Source organism: Populus nigra, chromosome 16, assembly GCF_951802175.1.
Source record: "Populus nigra chromosome 16, ddPopNigr1.1, whole genome shotgun sequence".
NCBI lineage: Eukaryota > Viridiplantae > Streptophyta > Magnoliopsida > Malpighiales > Salicaceae > Populus > Populus nigra.
The window spans coordinates 8493913-8506698 of record NC_084867.1 but is presented as its reverse complement, the minus strand read 5'-3'; the positions used below and the strand labels follow the sequence as shown (position 1 = coordinate 8506698).

The 12786-nt window shown below is 34.7% G+C and overlaps 1 protein-coding gene across 1 annotated transcript; it reads left to right on the top strand.

Annotated features, from left to right (window-relative positions):
* Window positions 1-2663: 2663 nt before the first annotated feature.
* LOC133675559 ((-)-isopiperitenol/(-)-carveol dehydrogenase, mitochondrial-like) lies at window positions 2664-3602 on the top strand. The gene has a single exon (XM_062096978.1). It carries the CDS (start codon window positions 2710-2712, stop codon window positions 3502-3504), a length of 795 nt encoding a protein of 264 aa, XP_061952962.1. The 5' UTR covers window positions 2664-2709; the 3' UTR covers window positions 3505-3602.
* Window positions 3603-12786: the final 9184 nt, after the last annotated feature.

Genomic DNA, 12786 nt, shown 5'->3' with positions numbered 1-12786 from the left:
TATCCCCCAATATTTGAATTATTAGAAATTTATCTTCTTACATTTTTTTTAAAAAATTATCTCTATTAGGTTATCCCAATCATGTGCTCATGGTTATAAGATTAGCAATTTAACCTAAATTGACTCAAAAAAAATTTCTTTATTTTTTAATTAAATTTTATTTTGTTTTCAATTTCGTCCTTCAACATTGAGTTGTTTGGTAATTGAGTTTCATAGTTTTCTTCTGTTTGCTTTAAATTGGGTAACCCTGGTGTCACGACCAGGTCGTAGATTTTGGAATGCTAACTTGCATGGGCCCGAGTTGTTTTTTTTTAAAAAAATTTACACTGTTAATTTCTTTTGTCAGTTTATTTATTATTGCTGTATTTTTTTATTTATATTATTTAAATTAATCAAACTCATTAAACATAGTTGAGTCAATGACTGAAATCTCAAATTTTTTTAGGGTTTTTATAAACACTTACATCATTTTAACATATTTTTTTACATTGAAATTTTTTTTTGAGTTGGTCTGCTGGTAACTAGCTCTAGATTGTTCCAAAGTTTTAGTTCCATTTGATTATTTTCTCTTTAATGGTAACTAGATGCAAAGCATAGTACGATTTGAGTTTTCAAGCAGATTAAGACAATGTAATTAATCGACATCATTTTTTATTTATTTTAAATATTCATACAATATAATTATTTTTCCATGATGTATAAAATTAAACAATCACTTTACTAAGGTAGTAATTAATATAATATCATTGTTTGAATTTTTTACCCTCTATCTTTTATTTTTTTTATTTAAATAAATTATGGAGTATTTAATATAAATAAGAAAGGAAGTGGTTGGATAAAAAACAAATGTTAGCTATAAATCGGATAATTTGACTCTATTATAATGGAGAATAGTGTTAGAGCATACCAACATGGAAAGATGAACAAATTATTTGGGACATAGAAAATATAATATAATTCTTTTGGATAAAAAGTATAGCATAAATTTTATTTCAATTAAAACATATTTTTTATACCAAGGAGGATTTTTTAAAATAATTTTGGATGATTATATCCTTTTCGCTTACTAACAAACGTAACTTTGTCGTTTAGGTAAAACACGTTCCAACGACTATTTAATGGACTTGAAAGACAATGTCCCGAAAATACAAAAATACAAAATAAAATAGACAAAATTACTAAAGTCAAAATACTCATAGGAAAATATCCATAAAGTAAGGATATGATTCTCCGGTCCACATTTAGAAAATAATGGCCACATAATTATTATTTTTTCCCATAGCTATATATGTTGACCTATTAGAGGCGGAGATAGCCTTATCCTTTTACTATAAGAGGGCATTTGATATTGTGTTCCGGAAATATTTTTAAAAACATTTTATTTTATTTATTTTAAATTAATATATTTTTAATATTTTTAAATTATTTTGATGTGCTGATGTTAAAAATAATTTTTTTAAAATAAAAAAATTATTTCACTTTCAACCTCCCTCTAATTCTACATTAGGGGAAAAAGTGTCTAGCTAAATTCTTAATTAGACCTTCGGAAGAAATATTATTAGTTTTTGTTGGTTTAGAAGTGGTCAGAAACCTAATATTAATTATTATAAAAAACTGATTAAATCCTCAAATTTATTAAAAAAAACCAATGACATCGGAATATTTTATTCCTTAATTTTTACCCAATTAAGAACATTTAAATATTTCAACAAAACAATTATATTTTAATTGTCTGTGCAGTTGGGCTGTGATCTTCACATTAAAAATATGGTCACCATAACCATAATGGTTGTAAGGCCGTACAGTAAGACAGCAGGAAGGAAAAATGGGGCCAATACATATTGATTATTATTGATGCTTTGGAAACATCGGTGCCAGAGCAGATTCACCAGTGAACATGAATAAGAACAAATTAGCCGCTGTATTCACGTTTCTTTAATGTAATTCATATGGATGCAAGAAGATTGCGCTCTGATTTTGGGATAAAATAATAATAATAATAAAAAAAAAACACGAATTTTGTGTTTCTTTCACTTTTTTTCTGTCAAGAATGTCCGCTCCAAAATAATTATTTTTGGGACTCCGATCATGTGTTTCACACAACAAAACTGTTGCATGAAGTCTCTGAATTTATTTAGATAATATTTTTGAAAAAATTGATTTTTTTTATTTTTTATTTTAAATTAATTTTTTTTTGTGTTTTCAGATTTTTTTATTTTAAATTAATTTATTTTAATATATTTTCAAGTAAAAAACATTTTAAAAAACAATCATTACCATACTCTAAAACACCCCAGCTAAATCTAGGTGTGATATCATTGTAAAATGACATTTTAATATTAAAATTAATTTAATTTATTAGGTGAGATCTTCTAATAATTTTATATTACATGCTAACCCATCTTTTTTGTTGAGCAAGAAATCTTTAAATTTAAAATTTATATTAAGATTTGAATTGTTGAAAATCTATTTAACATTAATATTATATTTAAAATCTATGTTAATTTAAAAACTCACATGTTTATACAAAGATTAAGAATAATTTTATATTAAAGCCGTTATTTACAATTTACTTAGCATACAGTACTGTATGGCATAATGATCTTTGAAGCATACCCCACTCTAGTTATATATGGAACCAACCTTCTTGAAACAAATATACAAGAGTTGTTGCTTTCTTATCTCTATTGTGTGGCACATATATATTCAATGGCAGAAACCCCATCACCGTCCGATAACAATAAGCTAGCAGGCAAAGTGGCAATAATCACAGGCGGCGCAAGTGGAATTGGCGAAGCCACTGCCCGTCTTTTTGCCGAGCACGGTGCTCTTATCGTGGTTATTGCTGATATCCAAGATGAATTAGGCCACCAAGTAGCTACAGCAATTGGACACCAGAAGTGCAGTTACATGCACTGTGATGTTACTGATGAAGAGCAAGTGAAGTCATTAGTGGAGTGGACGGTCAAGAAGTTTGGTCGGCTCGACATAATGTTCAGCAATGCCGGAATTCTAGGGAGCTCAGATCAGACCATCCTAAATCTTGATCTTTCAGGATTTGACCGTCTATTTGCAATCAATGCACGTGGAATGGCCACCTGCGTTAAGCATGCTGCTCGCGTAATGGTTGAGCAGCGCCTGAGAGGAAGCATAGTGTGCACGGCTAGCGTGGCTGCTAGCAATGGAGGCAGAAGGCGAACTGACTACCACATGTCAAAGCACGCCGTGCTAGGGCTGGTAAGATCAGCAAGCATGCAGCTGGGGGTGCACGGCATTAGGGTGAACTGCGTCTCCCCATATGGGGTGGTGACGCCGATGACACTCCACGCGCACAGGAAGGGTGTGGAGGAGCTTGAGAACATGTATGAGACCAATATGAGCTTGAAAGGAGCGGCTTTGACAGCAAAACATGTGGCAGATGCTGTGCTTTTTCTTGCATGCAATGATTCAGAAATGGTCACTGGGCATGATCTTCTGGTTGATGGAGGATATCGAATTCAATGATTATATATATGTGTTCACTGTTGATTGGCTGAGGCAATCTAGTGTTCTCCTAGTCTAGCCAGTATTTTGTTTTAAGCATGGGTTGTGTTGGTGGTTAATTTGTTTTGGTAAGCATCGATTTAAATGGTTTAATTTAGAAAAAAAAAGTTTCAATCAAGCTGATTTTTTTAATAAATATTGAATCAAATCAAATGAAAAAGTTTTGAGTTTTACTCAACCAATTGTTTCGGTTTAGTTTTATATTTGTTAAAATCAAATAAGTCTAATTTGAATTAATGAGCCTTTAGCTCTACTATTTTTGAATGGCTTTGAATTAATGCCCTTTTAGTTTTGATCCGTTTAGTATTTTTCGTTTCTAAATCTAAAACTGAAATCAAACAAAACTAAAATTTTTAAAAAATTTTCATAAGTTAACTCGTACTTGATTTAAATATTCATCACTTGGCAAAGTTCCACTTGATTTGAGTAGTTGTTAGCCAAATAAGTCCCACTTGATTTGAGCAGCCTATCTAGCACATGCTCGATGCACATCCTTGTGTTTTATGCATGTTATCTTTCTTAACATACTAATGGAATACTTTCCTCGTCTATGAGTGTTGCGATGTCGCGGTAACACAAATTAATTATCCTAGCTTCAAACACAACACACAACATAGTATAGAGCAAGCAAGGGGTCGATCCCACGAGGAAGATTCAAGTTAGATTTTTATACTAGATGATATGTAATTTGGGGGGGGGGGGTTGGACGTTATCTAGGCTAAAGCAAAAGAAAACAGAAAACTATCAAACTAAATTTAATAAAATCAGAAAATTATCAAGAGAACAAACCTTGGTCACAAGCACACATCCACCTATAGAAATCAGAACTGATCATGGAAACGAAACATCAATTTATATTCTGAATATTTATCTCTTCTTAACATTGGTTAGTTAACGGATCCGCCGTATAACTAGCCCTAACCATCAAACAACCACAGTGTCCGCACTAGTAATTTAATTCAATGGCAGCCTTAAGAACTAGATAAGTTGATTAATCAAGAAAACATAATTGTCCGTAGTCTATGTTTGATTTGATTGAATGTTCTCCCTAAGATTAATAACGTAGATCCGCCACAATTATTAAACTCAGTTGCTTCACAAGTTCATATACCACAACTCCGGTTTTGATATCAAACTTAACAATAGATTGTCTACAATAATAACTTAGAGTCCGCTCTAGCAATTAAAATAAACAATCATAGGAAAAATAAGCATAGGAGAACAAACATATTCATCATATAAACTAAAAAGAAAAGGTAAAATAAATCTCACAGTTCTTGAAATCCGAAGGTTCCCGTGTCCTTGCAACCAAGAAAAAGTGTTTAGCCTTGCATGTTTGTTGAACAACTAATAAAAAAGAAGGAAGAATGCATAATTTAGGGTTTCTTAGAGGAAGGGGGCGTTTTTCTCTCCTTGGCTAGCTGCCCCACTTCTCTTCTCTCATTCTTTTTATATCCTAGGAAACCATAGGTCTCTATTTTACAAAATACTCCTCCATTAAGTAGACTGTTTACATTTAAGTACTTCAATAACTATTTTCCTAAAAAATAAGAAATAGCCTTGCATGAAATCTTCAAGCCTTGACTTAGAGGAGCTAAATTTCTGAAATAAAAACTTGGATATCGGTTTAGATGCTTCGAAACGTAATTTGGACTCGTTTCTTCACGAAACCTGTTTGCTGGCAGAATTCAGATGTCATCTTTGAAAAATCATATCTCCCTCATATGACATCTTTTTTGGCTGAAATTTTGAGCGTTTATATAACTTTGAGTCATGAATCCAAAAAAATTTAGTTTGCATCAATTGGACTTCTGTAGCTCCAGATATTCAAGTTGGAATGGCCGAAGGTCAACACTGGCAGATTGCGAGATTTGACTTTGAAGGCTGCGATTTCCATGCTCTTCCTTATTTTATTTTCTTGCCTTAGATTTCCAGAAAGGTATGGATGTTACCTTTTTAATTCCATTGGAATCACTTCATTTCAACCTCTAGAGCTCACGCTCTGCATAAAACATCGACTGAAGGTCAAATCTGCCAATTATCTCCAATTTACTCCTTTTTGTATCTTTCATCCAAAAGTGCCTTCAAAACATAAAACAAAGAATATCAAGACATTTTATATATAAAACATAGGCAAAACACTAGTTAAATGTGGGTGAAACTATTGAATAATATGGTTGCATCAAATACCCCCACACTTACCTCTTGCTCGTCCTCGAGAAAGGATAGGTAAAACCAAATTGAAGTGAAATTAAATGAAATCACTATGACTAATCTTCTAATCTCCCATCAATATCCAAGAATATATGCATTATAAACAAGAACACAATTAAGAAGGATAAAGAGTATAAATTTTCATGAATTTATTTACATGCAAACTTCAAAACTTAATTAATCGTCGGGATTTAAATGAAATCTATGCCATGCCAAAGTGATAGGTCCTCTCATTGATATACACTCCAACACTCACGTGTTTAAGGCTTATGTGTTTAAATCTCTCAAATTCAATCAATGAATATGTTCTACCATAAACTTGCTCTTCAATCTCATCTCCATTACTAACATATTACAAACAATGCATGAATCAAAAGGTCTTATTTTCTGGTTGTAATGGGGCTAAGGTTAAGGTGAGGTAAGAGAGAGTAAAAGAAAAGGTTCAAACCAAAGAAAGTAGAGCATTCTGAAAAATGATATTTCAAACAAGATATTCCATCAAAGCACATAAATTTTCCATCTTTAATCACCAATGCTTAACTTCTTTTGATTTCAAGCTTTTTCAATATAAAATCTTAAGAACATAAAGGAACACTTTTTTCTTTTTCTTTTTCTTTTTCTTTTTTTTTCTTTTCTTTTTCTTTCCTTTTTTTTTTACCTTTGGCAACTTTGCCCATCTTTTCATCAAGCATTACTTCTTCTTTCTTTTCACATAATTTCCAACCATAATTCCATGAGATATCATCAGTATATGCTCTACTAATCCTTGGCCAGGGGAAAAGGAAAACATATAGAAAGTTAAGGCTTATACATGGATAAAGCAAAGAAAAGATAAACAAGCTCAAAAGGGGCTCACTAAGGATAATATGCTTTAGGTTGGCTTTTAGGCTCAAGTGGTTAAAATTCCTAATGCCTTTATCATCTTCATGTATGTATGTAATATGAATGTAATCTCAACAAGATATGAAGTAAGTTCTAAAGATACATATCATTGAAAGAAGGCACAATCAAAGAATATAATGTTGAAGGCTCAAAAGCTTGCATTGGTATAACACTATAAAGTCAACATGGCATATTCTCAAAGTCAATCCCTAAACCAATTAAACCTTAAAACTTGCATGCACACTCCTTCATTCGATTTATATCTTCATCTATCTCAACTAATTCTCATACATAATACTCATATTCTCAAAAACCAATGGGAGTTCAAAAGATCAAACATACTTTTTTTTTTATTTTGAAAAATAACAAAGAAAACCAAAATTAGAAAACCAACATTCTCCCAATACCCCCACACTTAAAACATAACATTGTCCTCAATGTTGAAATAAAAGAAAAGAAATATTGGAGAATGACAAAAATAAAGTAAAATGCGAAAAATAAAAGACAAGGGAAAAAGAAAGCAAATCTGTTTTTTTTGTGTGTGCTGGGTTGCCTCCCAGTAAGCGCTTTTGTTTTATATCATTGGCTCGACATGTTGCATGCTTATTCTTCATAGATTGGTTCAGCTAACTCCGCAAAAGCGGTGAGTTCTGTCGTCCAACCTTCATAGAAAGGTTTCAAGCGATGCCCATTGACCTTGAGTACTTTGTTGGTTTCTAAACTTGTAATTTCAACTGCACCATAAGAAAAAACATTAGAAACAACAAATGGTCCAATCCAACGAGAGCGTAACTTTCCAGGAAAAAGTTTCAAACGCGAATGATAAAGAAGGACTTTGTCTCAACATTAAACTCTTTTCTTGTAATCATTCGGTCATGGAGACTCTTAGTCTTTTCTTTATAAATCCTTGCATTCTCGTAAGCATCATTTCGAATCTCTTCCAACTCTTGCAATTGCAACTTTCTTGCAATCCCAGCAGCATCATAATCCATGTTACATTTTTTAATGGCCCAAAAAGCTTTGTGTTCAAGCTCCACCGGTAGATGACATGCTTTTCCATAAATCATCCTATAAGGTGACATTCCTATAGGTGATTTGTAAGCAGTCTGATAAGCCCAAAGTGCATCACCAAGTCGTAGACTCCAATCTCGCCGGTTAGGTTGCACTGTCTTCTCCAAAATGGACTTGATTTCTCGATTTGAAATTTTAGCTTGGCCATTCGTTTGAGGATGGTATGCTGTGGAAGTTCGATGAGTCACATGATATTTGCGTAACAATGCTTCCATTGAACAATTGCAAAAATGAGTGCCACGATCACTAATGATAGCTTTAGGGATTCTAAACCTGTCAAATATGTGAGTCCTGAAAAAATCTAAAACAACCTTAGCATCGTTAGTTCGTGTGGCTTTCGCCTCAATCCATTTGGACACATAATCAACAGCAAGAAGGATATAAAGATTGCCAAAAGAAGAAGGAAATGGACCCATAAAATCAATACCCCAAACATCAAAAATTTCACTCACAAGAATATTCGTTAAAGGCATTTGATTCTTATGAGTGATATTACCTGTTTTTTGGCATTTTTCACATGATTTGCAAAAATGATATGCATCCTTAAAAATTGAAGGCCAATAAAAACCACTTTCAAGTACCTTGTGGGCCGTTCTTTTTGCTCCAAAATGCCCACCACAAGAATTAGAATGACAAAAGGTAAGAATGGAATGAAATTCATCTTGTGGTACACATCTCCTAACTACTTGATCCACACAAAATTTCCACAGATAAGGAGTATCCCAAAAATAATATTTAGCATCAGCTCGTAACTTGTCTTTTTGGGATGTAGACAAACCTGGAGGGAATTCTTTGGTGACTAAATAGTTCACCAAATCAGCATACCATGGTCTTGTAGAGGAATGTAACACATACAACTGCTCATCGGGGAATGTCTCTCTTATTGTTTCGGTTTGTATATCCTCAGTCCTCAGTCGGCTCAAGTGATCAGCCACATGATTTTCGGCACCTTTTTTATCTTTGATCTCAAGATCAAATTCTTGTAAAAGCAAGATCCACCTAATCAATCTTGGTTTGGACTCTTTTTTCTTCAAAAGATACCTTAAAGCTGCATGATCAGTAAAAACAATGACTTTTGTACCAAGTAGATATGACCTAAATTTTTCAAGAGCAAACACCACTGCAAAAAGTTCCTTTTCAGTTGTATGGTAATTGCATTGTGCACTGTCCAACATGCGGGAAGCATAGGCGATAACATGCAAATTCTTCCCAATTCTTTGCCCAAGGACAGCCCCTACCGCATAGTCACTTGCATCACACATTATCTCAAAAGGCTCATCCCAATTTAGTGGTTGGATGATAGGGGCAGATGTGACACGCCTCTTAAGCTCATCATGGGCATCTTTACATGCTTGATCAAACACAAAATCCACTTCTTTGGCTAATAGTTTGCACAAGGGTGCTGTAATCTTTGAGAAATCTTTAATAAAGCATCGATAGAAACCTGCATGGCCAAGAAAAGAACGAATTTCCCTCACGCAGGAGGGGTAAGGCAATGATGAAATAACGTCTATTTTAGCTTTATCAACCTCTAATCCACGTGAAGACACAACATGCCCAAGAACTATTCCTTGTTCTACCATAAAATAACACTTCTCATAGTTTAAGACAAGGTTAGTTTCAATGCACCTTTTCAAGATCAAAGATAAATTTTCTAGACATTTATCAAAAGAATCACCATACACCGTGAAATCATCCATGAAAACCTCAATTATTCTTTCAACATAGTCAGAAAAAATACTCATCATGCATCTTTAAAAAGTTGCAGGTGCATTACAGAGACCAAAGGGCATTCTCCTATATGCATATGTACCAAATGGACATGTAAATGTAGTCTTTTCTTGATCCTCAGGATTAATAACAATCTGATTGTATCCACTATATCCATCAAGAAAGCAATAAAAAGACTTACCTGCTAGGCGTTCAAGCATTTGATCCATGAATGGTAATGGAAAATGATCTTTGCGTGTAGCAAGATTTAGCTTTCTGTAATCAACACACATTCTCCATCCGCTCGAGATGCGAGTAGGAATGAGCTCATCATTTTTGTTTTTCACCAACGTGATTCCGGTCTTTTTAGGCACCACATGGATTGGCGCAACCCATTTACTATTCGTGATGGGATAAATGACTCCTGCATCTAACAGTTTTAAAATTTGAACTTTCACTACCTCCATCACAGGCGGGTTCAACCTCCTTTGCATTTCCCTTGTTGGTTTCGCATTGTCCTCCAATAGTATGTGATGCATACACATTGAGGGACTAATGCCCTTGATGTCAGCGAAAGTCCATCCAATGGCCGTCTTGTGATCACACAACAATTTCACAAGTTTTTCCTCTTGCGTATTTGTCAAACCTGATGCTATAATAATAGGAAGTGTATTGTTGTCGCCAATGAATGCATACTTCAAATTATCGGGCAAAGGTTTCAATTCTAACTCGGGTGCCTGTAAAATAGATGGCAAAAGCTTTTTATGTGAGAGTACTAAATCAACAAAGACATTACCATGGGGAACAGTTTGCAATGATTGCAAAGCCAATGCTGATTCATGCACGTTTTGGGGAACACATATGTGCCTCTCCATCTCTTCTATCTCGGTAAAATCATAGCCATAGCTCAAAGCTACGTTTAATCCATCCTCACAATCAAAATCAAAAACTTGCTGCACACACTTATCAACTTGGTTATAGCATGTGATAGAATAAACATTGCTATAAAGATATTTCATTGCATCATGAAAATTAAATTCAATCTTTTCATCTCCTACTTCCATAGACAAAGTATCCTTACCACAATCTATCCTTGTATTGGCAGTTTTCAAGAATGGTCTCCCAAACAATATAGGAGTGCTGTTTGATGAATCACAAGAATCATGTTCCATATCAAGAATATAAAAGTCGCATGAAATGACCAAACTATCAATCTTAACTAGGACATCTTCTATCACACCAAGTGGGTAAACAAAACTACGATCTGCAAGTTGTATTACAATGCTAGTTTTATTCAAAGGCTCAAGACTAAGAGAATCATAAACATGTTTGGGCATAACACTAATGGATGCACCTAAATCGCATAAAGCTCTTTTAAAACTAGCATTACCAATAACACATGGGATAGTAAACGCACCTGGGTCTTTTTGTTTCAAAGGCAGATTCTTTTAAACAACGGCAGATACAACTTCACCCATACTTACCGTTTCATGACCTTTCAGTTTGAAAGCTCTCTTGGTAGTACACAACTCCTTCAAGAATTTTGCATACTTGGAAATTTGCTTGATAGCATCAAGCAAAGGAATGTTGAGTTCTACTTTCTTGAAAACCTCTAAAATCTCTTTTTCTTTGTCCTCTTTCTTTGACCTAGAAGAACTCACAGGAAAGGGTGGAATTGTTTTAAAACTGGAAGTCATTGATTGAGGACTTACCTTTAGAGTGTTGGTCGTGGTTTCAATTTGTGAAGGAGAAGGATGTTTATTTTTTGTACTCAATTCAGTTTCTATCTCTTCTTCTTCCTCCATCTCAATTTGTTTCGACCTTTTCTCTTCAAGTTCTTTCCCACTTCGCAGCATGATCGCACTAACATTCTCTTTTGGATTCAATGCTTGGGAGGGCAATTTTCCATTCATTTGTGCTTCCAATTTCCCTACACTTGAAGCTACTTACCCCATTTGCTTCTCCAAGTTGTGAATACTTGACCTTGTTTCCTGTTGAAAAGACATGACATTTTGTTGCAAGGTCACAGTGTTAGAAGCCAAAGTTTTCATCATCTCACGAAGATCATCACTGGATGACGACCCCATAACATTGGAGTTTGTGAATGGAGGGGGTTGTCTTGCTTGATAATTCTGTTGGGGCTGAAACCCATGGGGATGGAATTGTCGGCCTTGATTGCCTTGTTGAGGCTGGTTCCCATACCGTAGGTTGGGATGATCTCTCCATCCAGGATTGTACGTGTGGGAAAAAGGATCATACTTATGCTGAGGTTGTCCATTGAATGCTCCATCAACTGCATTAGCTTGTTCAATGTAATCTTCTTGCATTGTTGGGCACATATCTGAAGCATGTCCTTGTAAGGAGCATATGCTATAAACTTTCACCTGTTGTATATTGCCACAAGCCAAAGAACGCACAAGAGAAGTAAGATCATTAACTTTATTCTCAAGGTTAGAAATACTTACCTCATTTACTCGTTTGTTTGCGAAGTCTCCACGAGTGCCAAACTGTTTCGAGTTGGCTGCCATGTTTGAGATCAATTGGCGTGCAGCCTCGGGTGTCTTATCTACCAATGCCCCTCCACTTGCAGCATCAATGATACTACGGTCAGTAGGCATCAATCCTTCATAGAAATATTGAATGAGCAGCTGATCGGGTATTTGATAATGAGGGCATTGAATACACAGTTGCTCAAATCTTTCCCAATACTCGGAAAGTGTCTCTCCATGAGATTGTCGAATCCCACATATTTCTTTCCTTATATTGGCAACTCGAGATGCTGGGAAATACTTCTCAAGGAAGATCTTCTTCATGCCATTCCACGTTCCAATTGAACCTGGTAGAATGGAGAAAAGCCATGCCTTTGCTGCCCCTTTTAAAGAGAAAGGGAAAGCTTTCAACTTAACCTGTTCTTCATCAACTCCATTCGGTTTCATGCCAACGCAAACCATATGGAATTCCTTGAGATGAGTATGAGGATCTTCTCCTGCAATACCATTGAAAGTTGGTAGCAAATGTATAAAACCAGATTTGAGCTCAAAGTTTACATTATTGTTGATGTTTATGCACAATGGCTGATTTTCCACGTTAGGAGCAGCAAGCTCCTTGAGTGTTTGTTGTCGTGCAACAGCCATGGTGTTAAGGCGAGCTTCCTTTCGTAACCTGCGTAAAGTTTTTTCTATTTCGAGATCCAAATGCACTTGACTTTGATTAGTAGTACGGGTTACTGGCATAAATCATCAAGAAAACTCAAAATAAACCAACCACACAAGAGATCGAAAACAATGCAAATTGTACGAAAATCCTACGATAGAAAACAAAAACTGCCTAAAAACCCTAGAAAACAGCGGAATTTGGCCTCGATAG

What these genes read in the sequence shown, in the direction of transcription:
- LOC133675559 (XM_062096978.1), top strand. Translation starts at nt 2,710, where the DNA reads ATGGCAGAAACCCCATCACCGTCCGATAACAATAAGCTAGCAGGCAAA.